The sequence below is a fragment of the Chiloscyllium punctatum genome, chromosome 4 (genome assembly GCF_047496795.1).
Source record: "Chiloscyllium punctatum isolate Juve2018m chromosome 4, sChiPun1.3, whole genome shotgun sequence".
Taxonomy (NCBI): Eukaryota; Metazoa; Chordata; class Chondrichthyes; order Orectolobiformes; family Hemiscylliidae; genus Chiloscyllium; species Chiloscyllium punctatum.
This window is the reverse complement of record NC_092742.1, coordinates 42,385,847-42,408,750: the sequence shown is the minus strand read 5'-3', so window position 1 is coordinate 42,408,750 and position 22,904 is coordinate 42,385,847. Positions and strand designations below refer to the sequence as shown.

The following is a 22,904-nucleotide window of genomic DNA, read 5'->3' as shown; positions in this document are numbered from 1 at the left end:
GGATCCTTTCCGTCCGACAGTGATTTACCTGTACTTCTCCACACGTATTTATGTTACTCTTCATGTGGTCTCCTCTACATTGGATGCCAACTTGCAGAACGTTTCAGAAAACATCTCTGGGACACACACACACACGAATCAATCCCACCACCCTGTGGCTGAACACTTCAATTCCCCCTCCCATTCTGCCAAGGACATGCAAGTACTTGGCCTCCTATTTGGTCAAACACTAGCCACCAGATGCCTGCAGGAAGAATGTCTTATCTTCTGCCTTGGGACCCGCCAATCACATGGGATCCATGTTGATTTCACCAGTTTCCTCATTTCCCATATCTCCCACCTTATCCCAGATTAAACCCTCTAACATGGCACTGCCCTCTTGATCTGTTCTATCTTTCCACCTCCCTTCCCACCGATCCGCTCCCCCCTCCTCTCCGACCTATCACTATCACCCCCCACCTTCATCCACATATCGCATTCCCAGATACCTTCCCCCTGGCCCCACACCCTTCCCATTTATCTCTCAGCGCCCTTGCCCAACACCCACCCCCGCACGATGAAGAGCTTATGCTTGATATGTCAACTCTCCTGCTCCTCAGATGCTTCCTGACTGGCTGTGCTTTTTCAGTACCACATTTTTCAACTCTGATCTCCAGAATCTGCAGTCCTCACTTTCTCCCAGTTCTGCACCCCGTCAATGTCCCACTGCAACCTACAACAGCTCTTCACACTATCCACAACTCCACCAACCTCCATGTCATTGACAAACTTACTAGCCCACTCTTCCACTTCCTCATCAAAGTCATTCATAAAAATCACAAAACGTAGAGGTCCAGAACCGATCCCGGCGGCCACCATTACTTGCAGCATTCACTCGATAATCCGAATTTGCTCTTTCTGAACTGTATTTTCTGTTTACCACCATGCAATTCAGTTTTCTACAGTACATTCAATTTCCTAGCCATAGATAATTTGCCTTCATTTCCATTAGCTTTGATTTTTGCTAACTACCTCTAATGTGGATCTTATTTCCACACAATCATAACAAAAATGCATCTTCACTAAACATGGCCGTTTCACTGTTTCTAAAAGGCAGGCCATCTATAATCACCTCCAATTTCTCTAGTGTTCCATCATTCCCTTTATTACAATAGGTAATTGTTGCTAATTACAGTAAGTTACCTCAAGAAATTTTAGACAAACAGATCTATAATTTCCTAGTTTCATTATCTCACCTTACATACATAGTAAGATTTGTAACTTTTGATCTAAAAGGACAACTTCTAAATCAGTTGAATTTTGGAAGATTATGGCTAAAGCGACTGTAATTTTATTATCTACTTTCTTTAAAACACTGAGGTGGAAACCATTAAATTCTGAGACTTTTGGCTATCTCACTGTCATTATTTTTTTCTAATATTATTTGCCTGCCTATATTAACTGAAATGAGTTCCAGACCTTGAATCATAATCAATTTTCCTGGGATATTAGCTATATGTAATCCTTTCCCTCCAATGCCATATTAGACTGCCACAAATTATTAAACAAGTCTACCATTTCCTTATTTTGTTTTAAAGCACCTTGACTACTCTTTTTCTTACATTGTTATAATAATCTTTCTGCTTCTGAAAACTATGCATATGTGCTGCAAGAAACATGCACATTTAAATGCTTGGCAAGGATAAGAGTACGCTCAGTTACAAAATACTTTCAGATGAAAACAAATCATTTGGACCATTACATCTGGTACCATACCTTAGAAACACAGAAAATAGGAGCAGAACTTTGGCCCTTTTAGTTTCCTCTGCTATTCAATATGATTATTGCTGATGATCCGTCTCAGTAATGCTTTTCCACTTTCTCCTCATACGACTTGATCCCTTTTAGTCCTTGGAACTATATTTAACTCCTTGAGAACATTCAATGTTTTGGCGTGAACCACCTTCTGTGGCAGAGAATTCCACAGGCTCACTATTCTCATGGTGAAGAGATTTATCCTCATCTGTCCTAAATGGCATACTCTGTATCCTTAAACTGTGACGGAAGTATAGTTTAGCATAACTACCTTATCTTTTGGAGAGGTTAGAGGATAAAGCAAACAGTGCCAAAAAAATTAATTTATACATACATGATTTATCTTCATTTGCATATAGTTCTTAAGATCTTGTGAATTTTTCATTAATTCATGTTTCAGGAATGTAGACAAAATGAAAATAGCTGCATTGCCTTGTAATCTGCAACGGAGGTAGCAATGGCAATGGATTCAAATGGAAATAATTTGAAGGTGTTAGTGTCCCTGTAATTAACTAAGCTGGTTGCCCATGGTATATACACTTTTATGCAAATAATTGAAATATGCCAAATATAAATGAAGTAGTGTACCACTGTTGATTGGAACCAATAAACTAGAATTCTGGCAGTGAAATGATCTCTAACCTGAAATGTCTGTTTCAAATCTTTAAAGTGAGCATGAAGTACAAAATGGTTAGGATTTTTTGATAAAATAAATGTAGCCTTTTACTAGAGCTGAACGAAAGATAAATTTCATACCTTGCTTTTTCCAATGTATTGTACAGATGGCACTTGGGGTAGAGTTCCATTTTCAGCCCTTGATGCTGTTGGAAAGACAGACTTTAAAGTCTGATTTGGGTAGGCAACAATCTTTGTTGTAGCTGGAACATTCAGCTTTGGCAGCTCCACAGGATATGGAGGAATCTGGCGTCGTATAGGAATTGCCTGTGGATAATTTTAATGCTGAAATAAACTTTGCTTGTTTAACAATTAGCCAATTAATTTTCATCGTGTCAATATTTGTATCCGATATGGTTTGGCATAAATTTTGAAAGATGGCATCCGAAGTAAAAGAATTGTAATGGTCATTAAACATCATTTTAAATTAAGGATCATATAACTTTACAGTAACCACCATAAAACGAAATATTATTGTGAATGGCTATATACTCCATGGTTTAAAAAAAAACTAATTATATTCTACAAAATTATATGTACGCTCAATAAATACGCAAAAGAATTGTTTAAAATGGGAAATTAAGTAGTTGAGAAACAACATGGTAAGTTTTGTTCTCACTGCCAACAGCTAATGCACCTATTGAATGCAAAAAATGTTTTCCAATACCGCTTCTTACAAATTTGACTTTTTAAAAATCAATTATTGGGATCACAGAATCCCTACAGTGTGGAAACAGGCCATTTGGCCTGACAAGTCCACACTAACCTTCTGAACAGTAACGCACCCAGCCCATTCCCTACCCTATTACTGTACATTTTCCATGATTAACACACCTAACCTGCACATCCCTGAACATGACAGGTGAATTGGCCATGCTAAATTGCCTAACCTGCACACCTTTTCGATCATGGGAGGAAACTGGAGCACCGGGAGGAAACCCATGCAGACATGGGGAAAACGTGCAAGCATTCACACAGACAGTTACCTGAGACTGGAATCAAACCTGGGTCCCTGGCATTCTGAGGCAGCAGTGCTAACCACTAAGCCACCATGCTAGAGTATCTCTTGCAAGACTTATATTTACTGACTATCCCTCGTGGCACTTTCAGAAGTGGTTGTGGGTCTTCTTTTTCAACAAATGCAGTCCATAAGGTGAAGCACATTTAGATAGGGGAGCTTCAGGACTTTAACAGAATGGTAATGAGAAAATGCCGATTTGTGTCCAAATTGCTGTGCCCTGTAACTTGAAGGAGAACTTGGGAGGTGATTGCATTTTCATGTTCCTGCTGCTCTTGTCCTTCCAGGGACTGGAAGTTGCAGATTTGGGAGAAACTGGCAGTGTATTCAGTAGATGGTACACACTGAAACCACAGAACCCCTGTAGTTGAACATGGAGTGCTGTTCAAGTGGATTGCTTCATCCTGTAAAATGCTGAGCTTCCAGAGTTTCTCACAAATGGACCAAAAGCAACCACCTCCGGACTTGAAAAGGACTCAGTCTATCTCAAATTACCTTGGAAAGACAAAGTGGGTACCTAGTGGCTATGGGTAGTATTTTCCACTAACAGGAAGTCAACATCAATTCAAAAGATGTTCTATCTACCACAAAACAGCAAAATTGTGTTTGTACTGCATTGCTGGTGCAACCTTTTAGAAATTTGTTTCTGAGATATGGATGCTGCTTTCTAGGCCAGCATTTATTGCCCTCGAGAAGGAGGTGCTAAACTGCATTCTTAACACTTGTAGGTCTCGAGGTATAGATATATTCACTGTTGTTAAAAACTTAATTTCAGGATTTTGACCCAGCAAAAGTGGAACAATGTTCATTCGCCTCCAGTGAGCAATGATCCTCAACTGCCGGTGATGACTCGCTGCCAGGTGGAGTGACCTCCCAGCCTGGGATGGCAATCTCCTGAACTGGTGCAGTGGCTTCCCGATGTGGATTGGCGACCTCCAGATCTGATACAATGGCCTCCTCCTGTAGGGGCCTTTCGGCATGGCTAGGCGATCTTCTAGCTTCCTGCAGCAGTGCTCTCATGTAGTGGCCTTCAGCTGGCATGGCGACCTTCCAACTTCCTGCAGTGGCCCCCCCCCGCATGGCGTGTCACCAGTGTGATGTGGTGCCAGAGCCCAGTGTGGATTAGAAGCTAAGTGCCAACAACTCTTCTCTATAATGCTGGACATTTTACTTTGTAACAAAAGATGTGCTTAGATACTTTTGTATCTAAGTTGCCACTGTAATTGGTGACATATAAACTTTTCACTAAACTCATTGAGTGACGTCGAACACTTCTTCCGCCGCCTCCGCCTCAGAGTTTACTTTTACAATCAGGACTCCCGCCACCTTCTGAAGACCCCTTCACTCGCCTCCAACACACTCCATCCACCTGGACACCCCGTGCTGGCCTATTAACCGCCCTCGACCTCCTCATTTCCAACTGCTGTTGAGACATTAACCATCTCAAACTGTCTACCCCCCACCCCCACTCCAACCTCTCACCCTCACAACACGCAGCTCTCCACTCCCTCTGCTCCAATCCCAACCTCACCATCAAATCAACAGATAAAAGGGGTACCTCTACATCGCTGAGGCCAGATGCCAACTCGAAGACACCTCCTCCTACTGCCCCCTCACCCCCATCACCAAACCATCATCTCCCAGACCATACACAACCTCATTACCTCAGGAGATCTCCCACCCACAGCTTCCAACTCTGTAGTCTGGGAACTCTGTACCGCCCGATTCTACCTCCTTCCCAAGATCCACAAGCCTGACCACCCTGGTCGACCCATTGTCTCAGCCTGCTCCTGCCCCACCAAACACATCTCCACCTACCTTGATACTGTCCTATTCCCCCCTAGTCCAGGAACTCCCCACATATGTTTGAGACACCACCCACGCCCTCCAGCTCCTCCAAGGCTTCAGTTTCCCCGGCCCCCAACACCTCATCTTTACCATGGACATCCAGTCCCTCTACACCTCCATCCGCCATGACCAGGGCCTCCAAGCCCTCTGTTTCCTCCTCTCCCGACATCCCCAACAGTAGCCTTCCACTGACACTCTCATTTGTTTGGCTGAACTGGTCCTCACCCTTAACAATTTCTCCTTCAAATTCTCCCACTTCCTCCATACCAAAGGGGTAGCCACGGGCACCCATATGGGCCCCAGGTATGCCTGTCTCTTTGTCAGCTACGTAGAACAGTCCATCTTCCGTAGTTACACCAGCAACACTCCCCACCTCTTCCTCTGCTATATTGATGACTGCATCGGCGCCACCTTGTGCTCCCACGAGGAGGTTGAGCAGTTCATCAACTTCACCAACACATTCCACCCCGACCTTAAATTCACCTGGGCCATCTCTGACACCTCCCTCCCCTTCCTGGACCTCTCCATCTCCATTAATGATAACCGACTTGACACTGACATTTTTTACAAACCCACCAACTCCCACAGCCACCTGGATTACACCTCTTCCCAACCCACCTCCTGCAAAAATGCCATTCCCGTATTCCCAATTCCTCCACCTCCACCGTATCTGTTCCCAGAAGGACTAGTTCAACCACAGAACACACCAGATGGCCTCCTTCTTTAGAGATCGCAATTTCCCTTCTCATGTGGTTGAAGATGCCCTCCAACGTATCTCATCCACATCTCGCACCTCCGCCCTTAAACCCCACCCCTCCAACCATAACAAGGACAGAATCCCCCTGGTCCTCACTTTTCACCCTACCAACCTTCGCATTAACCATATCATCTGCCGACATTTCTGCCAGCTCCAAACGGACCCCACTACCAGGAATATATTTCCCTACCCACCCCTTTCCAATTTGCGCAAAGACTGTTCCCTCCGTGACTACCTGGTCAGGTCCACACCCCCCACCCTCCCGTCCTGGCACACTCCCCTGCCACCACAGGAATTGCAAAACCTGCGCCCACACCTCCTCCCTCACCATGCCCACACCTCCTCACTCACCACCATCCCAAAGGAGCCTTCCAATCCAAAGTTTCACCTGCACATCCATCAATGTCATTTATTCTATCCGTTGTTCCCGATGCGGTTTCCTCTACATTAGGGAGACTGGACACCTCCTCGCAGAACACTTCAGGGAACATTTCCGGGACACCCGCACCAATCAACCCCACCGCTCTGTGGCCCAACATTTCAACTCCCCCTCCCACTCTGCTGAGGACATGCAGATCCTGGGCCTCCTCCACCACCACTCCCTCACCACCCAACACCTGGAGGAAGAACACCTCATCTTCCGCCTCAGAACACTTCAACCCCAGGGCATCAATGTGGACTTCACCAGTTTCCTCATTTTCCCTGCCCCCACCTCACCTCAGTTCCAACCTTCCAGCTCAGCACCTTCCTCATAACCTGTCTTACCTGCCTATCTCCCTTCCCACCTATTCGCTCCACCCTCCCCTCTGACCTATCACCCCATTCATCTATTGTACTCTTTGCTACCTTCGTCCACCGTCCTTCCTGACCTATCATCTCCATCCCCACCCCCATTCACCTATTGAACTCTTCGCTACTTTCTCCCCAGACCCCCACCCCCCATTTATCTCCACCCTGGAGGCTTCCTGCCTCTACTCTTGATGAAGGGCTTTTGCCCGAAATGTTGATTTTCCTGCTTCTCGGATGCTGCCTGACCTGCTGTGCTTTTCCAGCACCACTCTGATCTAAACCCTGGTTTCCAGCATCTGCAGTCCTCACTTTTGCCTCATTGAGTATATATGACAATAAAGGCTATTCTATTCTATTGAATGTTAATATATTCCAGAGGAAGGAGACTAGATGGCTTGCAGGTAAGTTGGTGCTTTTTCCATGCTTTTGCCCATCTAGGTAATCAAGGGCAAAGGTTTGAACACATTGTCAAACAAGCCTTGGTGGGTTGCTGTAATGGAACGTGTAGATGGTGCACACTGCTACACTGTGGGTGAATGCAGTGGGTCAAGGCAGTGAATGTTGAAAGTGGTGGCTCGATATCAATCAAGCTGGCTGTTCTTCTTTAGGTACTGACAGCTTTGTGTATTGCTGAACTAGTACCAATCTGGGCGAGTGCAGATTATTCCTTTACACTCCTGACTTGTGCCTTGTAGATGGTGCTCAGTCATTAGAAACAGTAGAAAAGATAAATTCAGAATTCCTAGACTGTGACCTGCTCTTGTAGCCATAGTATTTATGTGGTCAGTCCAGTTCAGTTTCCCATCAACAGTAAATCCTAGGATTAGTGATTGCTAAGGAACATAGGAACAAGAGTAGGCACTCAGCACCTACTTAGCATTCAGGAGCAGCAATGCCTAAATGTCAAGGGGTAATGTTTAGATTCTCTTTTTTTGCAGATGGTTATTAGAACTTTTGTGTGTGCTGCAAACGTTATTTGCTGCTTATAAACCTGTGACTGAATGCTGTTTAGGTCTTGCTGCATTGGACACTGAATCCCAACTTCTGGCCTTATGTTTATTGATGAAACACCAGGTGATGTCTGGGCTGAGAGCACTACTCGGGGAACTCCTGCAGTGACATCCCAGAACTGAGACAATTGACGTCCAATAATCATACCGCCTTCCTTAATTCTACGTTTGTCGCAACCAACAGTATTTTTCCCCAGACTCCCAGTGACTGCAGTTTTGCTACGACTCCCAAATACCGTATGTGGCCTCTTCTTCCCACTTTTCCAAGTCAGTCAGGTTTATTCTGAATATAAATGACCCAAGACATTTCTAACAACAGAATATATTCAATGTTCTTTATTTTAATGAACTAGAAAACAAATACTGCAAAAATATTACCCACTTAATGTTTACAATCACAAGTGAACCCTTGAACATGGACTTGTCCAAGTATCAGACTAGAACAGACAATTAGCTGGTTCAGTCTCAACTTCTAGTCAGTGATTAACCAATGTTTTCTCTGTGCTAGCTAATTTTGTTTTGAGGCAAGGGTTTTTTATAGTGAGGATTTTTTTTCCATGTTGCTTGATTAATGAACTTAGGACTTGCTTATATCTCCTGGGAGAGAGAGGCTTATCTCCCACTTTAATGAACTCTGACCTCAGCTTTAGCTTGCTTTTCACCATTTTGATGTCATCCAATCAACTGTATGATTGGATATTACCAAGTTACATTATTTGATGTAAACAAACACAATCCTTCAGCAAAATACAAACCAGTGACCTTTCTTATCATTTAGGTCATACCAGACTTCATATGACTTTGCCATCTCACTTAATTTCATTTCATTTAACTTCATTTCAGCTCACCCATTGCTATCTATGCATATTCAGTAACACGCAGCCTTGATGTCAAAGGCAGTAAACACTCACCTTATCTGAGATTCAGCTCATTTGTCCATGTTTGGTCCAAGGCATCATATCCTCTCTGCTCTTGTAATAAATGTCTTGACTAATAAAAGCAAGTAAAGTATATGCCTTAAGTACCTTTTCCACTTCAACAGTTGCCTTCAAGGATTTGTAGGTGTGCACACCAAAGTCACCCTAATTCTCTTTATGTTTTAGGGTCCTTTCATTCATTACATAATAATTTTCCATGTTCGTCCTACCAAAATGCATCGCCTCACTTTTTCAGGGTTAAATTCCATTTGCCACCATTCTGCCTATATGACCAACTGTCTACATAACGTACAGTCCAAAGCTTTCCTCCTCGCTATTTACCACACCACCACTTTTCATGTTATCTATGAACTTACAAATCAAACCTGCTCAATTTGTGTTTAGATAAATAATTGACACTACAAACAGCAAAGGACACAGTGCCAATTCCTACAGCATGCAGGTGGACGCAGACTTCCAGTCACAAAATCAATCTTTAACGGTTAGCCTCTGCCTCCTCCTACCAAGTCCATTATAAATCCAATTTTGAGAAAGTGAGGACTGCAGATGCTGGAGATCAGAGCTGAAAAATGTGTTGCTGGAAAAGCACAGCAGGTCAGGCAGCATCCAAGGAGCAGGAGAATCACCCGAAATGTTGATTCTCCTGTTCCTTGGATGCTGCCTGACCTGCTGTGCTTTTCCAGCAACACATTTTTCAGCTCTAAATCCAATTTTCCAAATTTCCCTGGATACCATGGGACTTACCTTCTTAAAGAGTCTCCCATGCAATGTGTGTCAGAAGGGAGGGGAGGTAATGGCAAATTGTTATCACTTGATTATTAATCCAGAGATCCAGGTTCAAATCCTGCCATTGTTTATGGTAAAATTTGAATTCAATAAAACTCTGGAGTTAAAAGGTTTAATGAAGCCATTGCCAATTGCTGGAGGAAAACCTATCTAATTCACTAATATCCTTTTGGGAATCTACCATCCTTACCTGGTATAGCCTACACATGACCCACAGCAATCTGGTTGATTCCTAACTGTTTTCTGGACAATTAACGATAAGAAAAAATTTTTGTGAATGAATTTTTAAAAATGTTGTTATTGAATTCTATGTAGAGAACATCAACAACACTATACTCATCCAACTACTAACCTCCTTAAAAAACTCAAATCAAATCTGTCAGATGTGATCACCCTCTGACAAAGACATCCCTGATTAATCCTTGCCTTTCCAAGTAGAGATTAATTTGGCCCCTCAGAGGTTTTTCCAAAAGTTTCCTTATCACTGATGTTAAACTCACGGGCCTATCATTCCCACGTTTATCCCTATCATCCTTCTTGAAAAATGGTACATCAACAGTCCTCCCAGTCCCTGGCATCTCCATGTGGCCAGAGAAGATTTGAAAATAAATGTCAGGACGCCTGTAATCTCTTACCTTGCCTGCTGCAGCCTAACTCATTGGGACTTGAAGATCTGTTCAATTTTAAACCTGCATAAACCACAAAAACTCTTCTTTCTCAATTGTATTTTAAGTATATCACAGTTTTCTTCCCTGATTTCCATACCCATATCATATTTCTCAATAGTAATGCAAAGTATTCATTTAAAGCCTCAGCTATATCTTCTGGATCCACACACTTTGGATAAGTCCTGCCCTTTCCCCCTAATACAATAGATTGAGATTTAGGTGATCGTGTGCATTAAGCACAAAAAAGGTTAGCATCATGTGCAGCAAGTAATTAAGAAGGCAAATGGAATTTTGGCCTTTTATTGCTGGAGTTTAAAAATAGGCAAGTTTTGTCACAACTATAGAGGCTGTACCTAGGGAACTGTGTACAATTTGGTGCCCAAATTTAAGTATCCATGATGATTATGCATGTGGGAGGTGCATCAGCTGCATCTCCCGATTGCCACATGTAGCACCTGGAGCTGCATATGGATTCACCATGATACATTCTTGAGGCTGAGAATGTCATGACTCGTATTTCAGTGAGTTGGTCACACTACTAGTAAAGGCTACACAGACCAAAAAAAAAAGTTGGATGATCACCAGGAAGACTAGTAAGTTTGGCCGTGCAGCAGACTATTGTGGCCATTCCTCTCTCAAAAGATACACAGCCTTGGATACTTTAGACAGAATGACCTCTCACAAGAAAACAACAGTAGCAGTCAGATCAGTGGCAACACAACTGGCTCTTTTGTATAGCCGGGAGGTTTGAAGTGTAGGCAAGTAGCAATGATAGGGTCTTCTTTAGGGGCACAGATAGGCATTTGTATGGCCACAAGCGAGATTCCAGGATGGTGTGTTGTCTCCCTGGTATCAGGGTCAAGAATGTCTCCAAGAGTGCACAGGATATTCTGAGGGGGAAGATGAGCAGCCAGAGATCATGGCTGCTCATCTTCCCCCTCAGAGTATTGGTACTAACCATACAGACAGAAAGACAAATGAAGTCCTGTAGAGTGAATCAGGAAGTAGGAAGTTGAAAAACAGGACCTCTATGGACATCGACCCTTTGCAGGTAGATGGGATTAGTTAGAACATCATTGTGGTTGGCACAAACCTGGTTGGCCGAAGGGCCTGTTCCTCTCCTGTACTGCTCTGTTTTAAGAAGTGAATTCCAGAATCTGTAAAGGATGTACTGACATTGCAGGCAGTTCAAAACAGATTTGCTGGGTTGGCTCTTTAGATGAAGATGACTAATTCAGAATGACTACACGTTAGGTATTTATTCATTATAGTTTAGAAGAATAAGTAGTGATCTTCTTCAAACATGCAAGATTTTAAGAGGTCTTGACAGGATGGACGTTGAGAAGATGTTTGCATTAAGGGAGGAATCTCAAACTAAAGAACATAGTTACATAATAAGGTAACACTCATTTAAAACAAAGATGCAAAGGAATTTCTTCAGCTAGAGGGTCATGAATGTCTGGAATTCTCAATCCCAGAGGATTGTGAAAGCAAGATCACTAAAATATTTAAAGAGGTAAACAGAAGATTGAAATATTGGGAAATTGAAGGTTGAGTCTTAGAGTCATACAGCACAAAAACAGACCTTTCGGTCCAACCAGTCCATGCCAACCATAAGCCCAAACTAAACTAGTTCCACCTGCCTCCACTTGATCCATATGCCTCCAAACATTTCTTATTCATATATTTATCATCTCTCTTTATGGCAGTAATTGACTCTTTGATTAATATTGTGACATACTTTTCTTTTACACTCCCCTCTAATGTGAAGATTTGATATGCCAGATTATTGTGCGGGCAGTCTTGCCCAACCTCAATCATGTATCTGTGATAGCAATGATGTCATATTCTCATGTTAATTAGCATCCTCAACTCATCTGGTTTATTATCATTTGTAAAGAGAGAAACAGGATTAATGTTGAGTCAAGTTAAGAACAGTCACACTGGACTTGAAATGTTAACATTGTTTCTCTTTCCACAGATGTTGCCAGATCTGTTAAACTTCTCTAGCATTTTCTTTGTGTTTCAGATTTCCAGCATCCACAGTATTTTGCTTTCATCCCATTGCCCCAGATGTATGTTTAAATATGTCTGAACAAATTGATGAAAAATAACCCACGCAGAAATGGATCTTGGGATCTAGGAATCTAAAGCCCTCCATTCTGCACCAAGTCTTCAGCCTAACAATGTGCTGGGGGTTATCACTAACCAGAAACTGAAATGAACTAGCTATACTTGTAAAGAACTAAACTGGACAAACCACCTGACATAAACCTATACACTGTTCTTCACACCCAGCAACTGGCAGGTTGAATCAAACAGCACGTTCTTTTGGTTGTCTGTAATAGTTACAGGAGAAAGTGAGGACTGCAGATGCTGGAGATCAGAGAGCTGAAAATGTGTTGCTGGAAAAGCGCAGCAGGTCAGGCAGCATCCAAGGAGCAGGAGAATTGACGTTTCGGGCATGAGCCCTTCTTCAAGAAGAAGGGCTGAAGATTCCTGAAGAAGGGCTCATGCCCGAAACGTCGATTCTCCTGCCCCTTGGATGCTGCCTGACCTGCTGCGCTTTGTAATAGTTACAGGACAAATCTGTGCATACAAAATATCTATTGTTAGATGTGATTCTGTGAACTTATTAAATAATTCTGACTGCACTACTAATTACACTCATGACTAATTTAGGTTAATCAGTCAATCTCCTAGTATGTTCTGAAGAAGGGTCACTGGACTTGCAACAGTCACTCTGATTTCACTGCCAGACTTGCTGAGGTTCTCCAGCAATTTCTATTTTTATTTGTTTCAGATCTCCCAGCATGGTTCATTTACGCTTGCTGAAAGCGACTTATATAGACAAAGACCCATTCCTTGCATATAAAAGGAACATGTTCAAACTTTTTGCTGTTTTTGAATAATCTGGGAGTGTGTAGAACTTAGTTTCCCATTACTTTCTCCTCAGCCAGTTAAATTACCAATGTCCTTTCCTCCTAATTGTTCAGCATTTGTGATTAGGACACAGCTAGCCAACATGTCAGTACCAGCAGCCCTGTGTCCATCAAGGTTTTTTCAACAAAATGTCATTGATCTGAAATGTTAACAGTCTCTCTCTCCCTCTACAGATAACAACTGGATTTGCTGAATATTCACAATATTCTAACTGTAGTCTAACCATTGCCTTTGCACAAACTCAAGTACCACACAATACAATCAGGTATATTTCTGGCTACTCAAGTGATTCACATGTCTCGGTCAAATGCAGATGGAAACTCGGATGGGAAGGATTATATATCTTATTTAATCCACTGAAGCCTCATTTACTCACATAGAGAATCAAACCAATCATCAGCAACTGATCCTGACTACCACATTCGGCATTTTACCCAGTCCACAGTTAAGATCCAAGTAATGGATAATAGATTATTTGATTGATGAAGGAATCTGCTAGTTTAAGAACAAAGAACAATCCAGCAGAGAAACAGGCACTTCAATGCTCCAAGCCTGCGCTGACACATTTTACCCCTCCATACTAAAACTGTCTTCCCTTATAGAATCCATATCCCTTTATTCCCTTCCTATTCTTGTATTCATCCAAGTGTTTCTTGAATGCTGCTATTCTGTCTGCTTCCATCACCTCCTTTGGCAATGCAATTTTTACACTCACCACCCTTCATGTGAAACACTTGCCTTGCACATCTCTTTTAAACTTCATCCCTCACACCTTGAACCTGTGATCCCTAGTAATTGGCCACTCCACCCTGGGAAAAAGCCTCATACTTTCTACTCTATCCATGCTTTTCACAATCTTACAAAGTTCTATCCAGTTGTCCCACAACCTCCTATGTTCCAGTGATAACAAATCCAGTATATCCAACCTTTCTTATTAGCTAAAATCCCACATACCAGGCAACATCCTGGTAAATCTTTTCTGTACCCTCTCCAAAGCATCCATATCTTCTGGTAGTGTGGTGACCAGAACTGCATGCACTATTCCAAGTGTGGCCTAAATAAATTGCACAAAGTTTCAGCATAACTTGTCTATCCTTAAACTCTATGCCCCTTCCAATGAAGGCAAGCTTGCCATAAGCCTTTTTTACTATCTTAACTACCTCTGCTGCCACCATCAGTGATTTGTGGACCTGCACCCCCAGATCCCTCTGCATATCAATGCACACATGGATTCTGCCAGTGTATAATTTCCACCTGTATGTGACCTTCCAAATGCAGGACCTCACGTTTGTCCAGATTAAACTCTATCTGCCATTTTTCCGTCCATGCTTCCAACTGACCTATATCCACTCCTACCCTCGGGAATCCTCCTCACTATCTGCAAACTCCACCAATCTTTATGTCGTCTGCAAACTTACTAATTAGACCAGCTGCATTTTCCTCCAAATCAGTTATGTAGATCACTAACAGCAGAGGTCCCAGCATTGATGCCTGTGGAATACCACTAGGTCACAACCCCCCATTCCAAAAAGCATCCTTCTACCACTATTCTTTGTCTCCTATGACTAAGCTAGTTCTGTGTACATCCTGCCAGCTCACCACTAAAACCATGTGACTTCATCTTGAAGTCTGTCATGAAGGATCTTTTCAAAAGCTTTACTGAAGTCCATGTAGAGAACAGCAACCACTTTTCCCTCAATTATCTTTGTCACCTCCTCAAAAAACTCAATCAAGTTAGTGAGGTATGTCCTTCCCCGTACAAAACCATGCTGTCTGTCGCTAATAAGTCTATTTACTTCTAAGTGTGTATAGACCTTGTCCCTGAGAATTTTTTCTAATAATTTCCCTATAACCGACATTAGTTTCACAGGCCTGTAATTTCCAGGATCACCCCTGTTACCCATCTTAAACATTGGTTCTTCTGGGACCTCACCTGTGGCCAAAGAGGATACAAAAATGTCTGTCAATGCCCCAGCAATTGGTTCTCTTGTCTTCCTCAACATTCTGGGATAGATGCCATCATGACCCGGGGACTTACCTACCTTAATACTTTTTAAGACGCACAACACCTCTTCCATTTTAATAGCAACTTGGCTTAGAAACTCCAAAAACTCATGGAACAGTTCAGTGAACATCTCTGATCCACACGCACTAACCAACCCCATCTTCCCTGAGATCATCCTTTCCCTGTCTACCCTATTGCTTCATAAATGTACATATATAATATATATTAAAGTGTTTTGAGAAGATTTGTAGCTCAGGTCGAGGATGTAGGTTCGCTCGCTGAGCTGGAAGGTTCATTTTCATTTTCATTGAAAACAAACCTTCCAGCTCAGCAAGCAAACCTACATCCAAATGCTAATTATTTTTCATGACTTATTTTCACCCTAATTCCTTGTTTAAGTTCTTTCCTGCTTTCCTTACATATTTTAGCATTATTAAACTTATTTTTACATGAGAGAAAGCATTGTAAATTGCTAAGATAGCTAAATGGGCAGACAGGTAGCAGAGGAAGGTCAATATGGAGAAGTGTGAGGTGTTGCATTTTGGGAGGATGAACATGGACAGACAGTATACAACAGGGAATACTAAGGAATGTAGAAGCAGATGAACTGGATTTTTATGTGCATGTTTCATTGAATGTAGCAGATCAAGTGAAATAAACAATATTATGAGTTTAATAAAGATATAGAGTACAAGAGGAAGGGTTATATAGAACTTATACGTTTGTTAGACCATTGCTGGTGAATTATGTACAATTTTGGATGCAACACTGTAAAAAGGATTTGAATGCAATGGACAGAGGTCAGCACAGATGAACAAAATTGACAGAGATGAGTAACTTAAGTGAGGGGAAGTGTGACAGAAATTTTCAAAATACAGACCATTCTGCTATAATGTGCGATTTGTTAACACAAATTTGCTATAAAACACTGATTGACAAATTGGGGGCACTGTTTCTAAAGTGGGAAGTTTTAAAGCACGTATTGACTATAATGCAATTCTGGCCCCAATATTTAAATGGTGCTGCTATTACCCAATTTTCTTCTAACAGAGGATTGCATAAGAACGGAATTACCGCATTACAGCGGAACTGACTGTATAGAGATGTGGATAGTGTATTTAAGAATAAACTGCTCCTGCTCATAAATGGATTGAGAACAAATGGCCACAGATTTAGTTATTTGCAAACATAGTTGTGATAAACTTCTTCATAAAATGAGTGGTTCAGGTCTGGAATTTAGTGCCTGCATGTGTGGCAAGACAGAGTCTATGAAACATTACAGATGGCATTAGATGATTATTTGAATATAAACAATATGCAAGGTTATGGAGACAAGACTGACACCAAGTCAATGATTGTTGGAAAGCCAATGCAGACATAATAGGCTGAATGGCAACCTTCTGTTCTGTAACAATGCTGTGACAGGAGATTGTGAGGACTGTAGATGCTGGAGAGTCAGAGTAGATAGAGCGTAGTGGTGGAGAAAGCACAGCAGGTCAGGCAGCATTTGATGTGCAGGAGAGTTGACATTTCAGGCAGGACCTTTCATCAAGACTAAAGAGGGGGAAGGGGGCTGAGAAATAAATAAGGTGAGGAGGGTGGGCTGAGCAAAAGGTAGGTGGGATGGCGACAGTTGGATGCAGGTAAGAGGGGATTGTGATAGGTCGGTGAGAGAGGTGAAGCAAATAGGTGGAAAGAGAGATGGACAGGTAGGTCAGGTCAAGAGTCGGAGGGCTGGATCTGGGATGGAGAGGGGAAATTTGAAAAATGGTGAATTCAATGTTGAGGCCATGTGGTTGTAGGCTCCTGAGGTGCAAGATGATTTGTTCATCCTCCAGTTTGCGGGTGGTCATGTTTAGGCAGCAGAGGAAGTACAGAATGGACATGTCATGTGGGAGTGGGAGGGAGAGTTGAACTGGATAGCTATCAGAAGGTGGGGTTGGTTGGTGTGTATGGACCAGAAATGTTCCCTGAACTGTTCCATGAGTTTTTGGAGTTACCCACTGAAGAATATCCAGTCTCTGACCTGTTCTTGTAACCATTACATTTCTGAGCTAATCCATTTAAACTCTGGTCAATGATAAATCCTAGAATGCTGATAATAAGGGACTCAGTGATGGTAATGTACTTAAGTGTGAAGGAAAATTCTCTTCTTCTTGTAATTGGTAATTGCCTGACACTTGCACAATGTGTATATTACTTGCTACTTATCAGCCAGTTTCATTAGAGTCATCTTGTTACATGCAGGCACAGACAGTTACAGTATCTAAAATGTCACAATTGTACTGAATGCAGTGCAATAATCATCAAATGTCCTCACCTCTGAACTTATGTTAGAGGGATGGTCATTGGTGAGCAGCTGAAAATGAAAGCTATTGGATACCGTCTGATTAACTCTTGTCCAAGAAATGACCCCAATTGTTGAAATATCAGCTTTACTAGCATTCCTTGATTCCTCATTTGAGCAACAGCTACTTTGTTGTCCCAACAATCATTCTCACATTGCCTCCAGAATTTAACACTTTTGCGCACATTTGAATCAATGAGTTTTAGAGCCAAGTGGCCCTGGTGAAACCTTTGCAGTGTGCCCACTTCCTCCATTGTCTGATGAATGTCTAATGAACAGAAATGCTACAGCTGCAAATGCTGATGGGTGTTCCTGCTGCTGGCCTTCATGAAGCTGGAGCTCTCCTTGCATCTTGGTCTTCCTGCTATATTATCTTGGACTGTGGATAAGCAAAGTCCATACTGATTTGAAAGATTACGGCTGAAAATTGGAGATTAGACATACAATCCTCTAAAATCATAAGGGCTCTTGTGGTACAGTGGTAGTGTATTAGGTCCTAAGCTAGAAGACCTGGGTTCAAGTCTCACCTTCTTCAGGAGTGTATAATGAACAGGTTGATTCAGAAAAAAAATACAAGTCCCACCTGCTCCAGATGTGTGCCTGAGCAGGTTGAGTTTTTTAAAAATCCTCCATCCTTCTCTACTTCTGAGCCAGGAAGCCTGAGTTTAAGTCCACCAGTTCCAAAGATTTGTAATTAAACCTCTGAACTGGTTGATAAGAAAGCATCTCCTCCAAAGTTGTGAACATTGTCTCTCTCACACAATTAGACAAAATTTAATATTTTTATCTGAATATTTTAACTGATGTATTGTCATGACACTTCTATGGAGTGGGTTGGACTTTAACTCAGGCCCTTTGACCCAGAGGTAAGGGCACTATCATTGTGCCACAAGAACCCTTGCAACTGATCTGTCAAATTACAACCCAGAAAGTGAACTCCTTGTTCTTCAATGGTAAATCATACTGCTTTATTGTTTTCTCAAAAGGTGATAGGTCTGGGCAAAAACACATTTGTTACTGAAATTTACAGAATTTTGTCCTTTAAGTCTATATTAAATATTAAATGTGTTATAAAACATGAAACTAGAGTAATATGTAAAATTCTCATTTCTGCTGAAGAAAAGTCTATGGTTCTGATTCCAATTTAAAAATATCTAAGGTTATAGAAATATGATGCAAATATTTACACTATTACCGAATTATGTACTTATTTCAGATAAATTCATTTGCAAAATAATTGATATTTGTTTTAATGGTGGAACTGTTGACTTTCTGTTAGAACTGAGAAAGGCAGGGTGGCAAGTACCAAAGTTTCTTATTTTACCTGCTTACGCCCCTTATGAATTCTCCAGAGGTTGTGCACCACAGCCGTGCTTAGATTGTTTTCATTCCCTTCTAAGCATCTAACTCTACGCTGGAAGGTGGCAGCTTGTTTCTCCGCTAATCTACAGGAAGGAGGCAATGCATAAATGTGCATAGTTTTGTTACTTAAAATGAATTAACATCTTTCTTCCTAAACTTAATAATCTATACAACTCATTAAAGATCTTAAATCAGACTCAATTTCCTATCCATTAACCTTACTCTAGCTGACAAATTGTGGTTACGAGTTTGTTTAAAATTTTATACATTCTAAAATCCCAATAGCACACTTACCATTCAGTTTTCCAATCTTAACTTTCAGCATTTGTTGATTTATCAATCAAATAATTCAAAATGTTTTTTCTAGATATCCCAGGTAGGTGTGGAGGGCACAAAGAAATGGCCCTGCACCAAAATAACAAAGCCAGAGGCACTCTGGACATTTGAGCCATTGGCCTCAATATACACATGTCGCAAATAAGGTGGAATGAAAAAGAATGGAACAAAGCAATGTAATTTCATGTAATTATGATGAATGGGAAGACAACAACTGGGTAGGAAGAATGGATCGTTGGTGGCAACTTAAAAGATGATCACTTAAAGAACTGACAATTAAGCCACATGAAAACCTAGTTTTTCAGATTCAAGCCAAGGCATTGTCAGCCATATTTTATATATTCTTTTATTTCCATAAGACTATAAGAAATAGGAACAAGTAGACCATTTGGCCCCTCAAGTCTGGTCCGCCATTCAATAAGATCATGGCTGATCTAACATTCCTCACATCTACCTTGCTGCCCTTTCCCCGTAATCCTCGATTCTCCTCCTGATCAAGAACCTAGAGATATCAGCAATATACAGAGGAACTGCAATTATCCGAATATCAATTACCCAAATATTGGATTATCTGAAGGAGATGTCGAGGTGCCGATAGAAACCTTACATCAAAGAGCTGTTTCTCTGATTGCATCTTTTGCTCACAGGTATAATGATTAAAAATGAACTCAGCTCACTGAAATGCTGCAAGAACAGTCCTGGACAGTCCAGTCACCATCTCTAAATGAATAACCTCCCGCTCTCTCTCCTCACACTTTCCCTGGAGTTCTACACAGGGATGTACCCTAAACCTGCCTTCCCCAGATAACCTCTCCAACATTAGTCATTACAGGGCAAAGGTGAAACCTGTCAAAAAGTCACAGTAAAACGTTATGTGTGTGTGTGCGCACGCGCACACGTGCTCTATTTGGAGACTTGTCCCACAAAGGCAGCAGCAGTCATACTGTTGGTGTACAGTCCGGCGAAGGGGAGGGAGGAGTCAGTCGGGGATGAGGCCACAGACGGGGGTCAGATAATGGGTGGGGTGGAAGGGGTAGGGTTGGAGGGCGGGCAGGGGAAGGGGTGGATGGGTTGGGGAGCGGATGGGGTGGGGGGGGGGTTTGAGGACAGGCGGGAGGTGGACAGGGGGGGCGAACGGTGGCAGGGTTGGGGGTCTGGGTGGGAGCAAACTGGGTGGGGGTGGGTCTTTTGGGGGGCAGGGTCAGACATAGATGGGGCAGAGTTTGGGGATGGGTGGATAGCAGGGATTGGTGCGTGGGTGTTCGCATGTGCTACTGCCTAGTCTCCTGAATGGGGAGCAGATTTCACAGAAAACTCCGAGCCCTAGAGGAGAGCCACTGAATCAATTAATCAAATTAATCAGTTATCCAAATGAAACAGTGCCTACCCATCTCTTTCAGATAATTGAGGTTCCTCTGTATAAGGATCCTAGCCTCATAGCTGTCTGTGGCAAAGAGTTCCAAAGACTCTCAACCTTCTGACAGAAGAAATTCCTCCTCAAGCTTAAAGTGGTAACCTTTTATTCTGAGAGTATGCCCTATGGTTCTAGACTCTCCCATGTGGGGGGATATTTTCTCAGCTTTTATCCTGTCAAGCCTCTTAAGCTTTATTTTTATTTCAATACAATCACCTCTCATTCTCCTAAATTCCAATCAGAACAGTCCTACCCAATTGAACCATCATGCATAAAACAATCCCTCCATATTAGGGATCATCCCAGTGAACAGGCTCTGAACCTGCTGCCAATGAAATTATATGTTTTCTTAAATAGGGCCAAAACTGCTCACAGCACTCCAGCACCTTGTGAAGTTGTAGTAAGACTTGCCTACTCTTATATTCCAACTGCCTTGAAATAAGGCTTAACACCCAATTAGCCTTCCTGATTACCTTCTGCATCTGTGCTAACTTTCTGTGTTTCATGCACAAGTACTCCCAAGTCCTTTTATGTTACCGCATTTTGCAGTTTCTCTTCATTAAAATAATATTGTTCTTTTGTTATCCCTTCCAAAATGAACAATTTTACATTTTCCCACATAATACTCCATTTGCCAACATTTTGCCCACTTATTTAACCCATCAACATCTCTCTGCAAACTGTATGTATCCTTTTCACAACCTGCCTTTCCACCTGTTTTTGTGTCATCTGCAAATTTGGCTACAATATATTCACTTCTTTCCAATAAATAATTAATATATATTGTAAACAGTTGTGGTCTCAGCACTGATCCCTGTGGAACCCCACCTGAAAAGTAATCTATGAGAAATCATTTAACAGGGTGGCTTAGAAATACAGTTACACAACACCCATTAAACAGATTCCTGAGTCTCCAGTAAGGAATGCCAAAAGCTCATGCTCAGGATGGTTCTAAAATAAGGTTAAAAGGCATCTGGATGGGTATATGAATAGGAAGGGTTTCGAGGGATATGGGCCAAGTGCTGAGAAATGGGACTAGATTAGGTTAGGATATCTGGTTGGCATAGATGAGTTGGACCGAAGGGTCTGTTTCCATGCCTTACATCTCTATGACACCAAAGTCAGTGATAGCACCAAAGACTAGGATAAATTCAGAATCCAGCAAAGGAAGACTAAAAAGAGAATAAAGACAGAGAAAATAACCTACAAGGGCATACTAGTGAGGAGTATAAATACTTGACAATACGTGCTTCTTTAAATATATAAAAAAGGAGAGAGAGGTCAAAATGAATGTCAAACTTAGAAAATGAATCTGGGAGATGGTTTAGGGGGAACAAGGAAATGGCAGAGGAGCTAAACAGATATTTTGCATCAGTCTTTACAGTGGAAGTTGCTTCGTACATTCCATTAATACTAAATAATATGGGGGAGCCAGCCTGAAAAAAACCCTTATCCACACTCGCTGTTTCCTGCTCATTAGCCAATTCTCTATCCATGCCAATATACTTCCTTTAACACCATGGGCTCTTATCTTAAGATTTAACATTTTGTGAGGTATCTTGTGGAAAGCCTTCTTTCAATGGAATATTTGAAGTATCTTCCACTGTAAACACTGATGCAAAATATCTGTTTAACTCTTCTGGTATTTTCTTGTCCCCTTAACCGGAGTCTTTTTTTTAAATTTTGACCTCTCTTCTCTTTTATATACGTAAAGAAGATCTTATTGTCAAGTATTTATATTCTCACTAGTTTGCCCTTGTAGTTTATGTTGTCTATCTTCACTTTCTTTTTAATCCTCCTTTGCTAGATTCTGAATTTACCTCAGTCTTTGGTGAATTTATCTCAGTCTTTCACTGACTTTGATGTCCTTATATTTTTGACCCATCATGAGCACGAGCTTCTGGCATTCCTTATGCTGTACATCTCTATGACTTATACTGGAGGTTCAGGAATCTGTTTAATGGGTGCTATGTAACCGTATTTGTAAGCCACCCTGTTAAGTGATTTCTCGCAGTCTACTTTGGATATTACTACTGCAAAGGAATAATTGCTTGGTAGTACAAAAACTTAAACAATGCTGCAAAGAAACAAAGCAAATGCTTAACATCATCTCATCAAGACTGATAACTAAGAAACCAAAATTGGAAAGGGGACACCAATTTACGTCACATGAGAACAGGGTGCTGATTGGTTGGCCAGGAGATAATTGGGAAC

The 22,904-nt window shown here is 41.7% G+C and overlaps 1 protein-coding gene across 1 annotated transcript in view; it reads right to left on the bottom strand.

Annotated features, from left to right (window-relative positions):
- The window catches only part of LOC140476224 (MAPK/MAK/MRK overlapping kinase-like), a 125,633-nt gene that overhangs the window by 10,241 nt on the left and 92,488 nt on the right, over nucleotides 1–22,904 (bottom strand). Inside the window, exons 10-11 of the mRNA XM_072568479.1 lie at nucleotides 18,903–19,023; nucleotides 2,551–2,736 (exon numbers count right to left, since the gene is read on the bottom strand). Coding sequence (XP_072424580.1) covers nucleotides 2,551–2,736; nucleotides 18,903–19,023 — 307 coding nt within the window. The remainder of the gene's footprint in view (nucleotides 1–2,550; nucleotides 2,737–18,902; nucleotides 19,024–22,904) is intronic.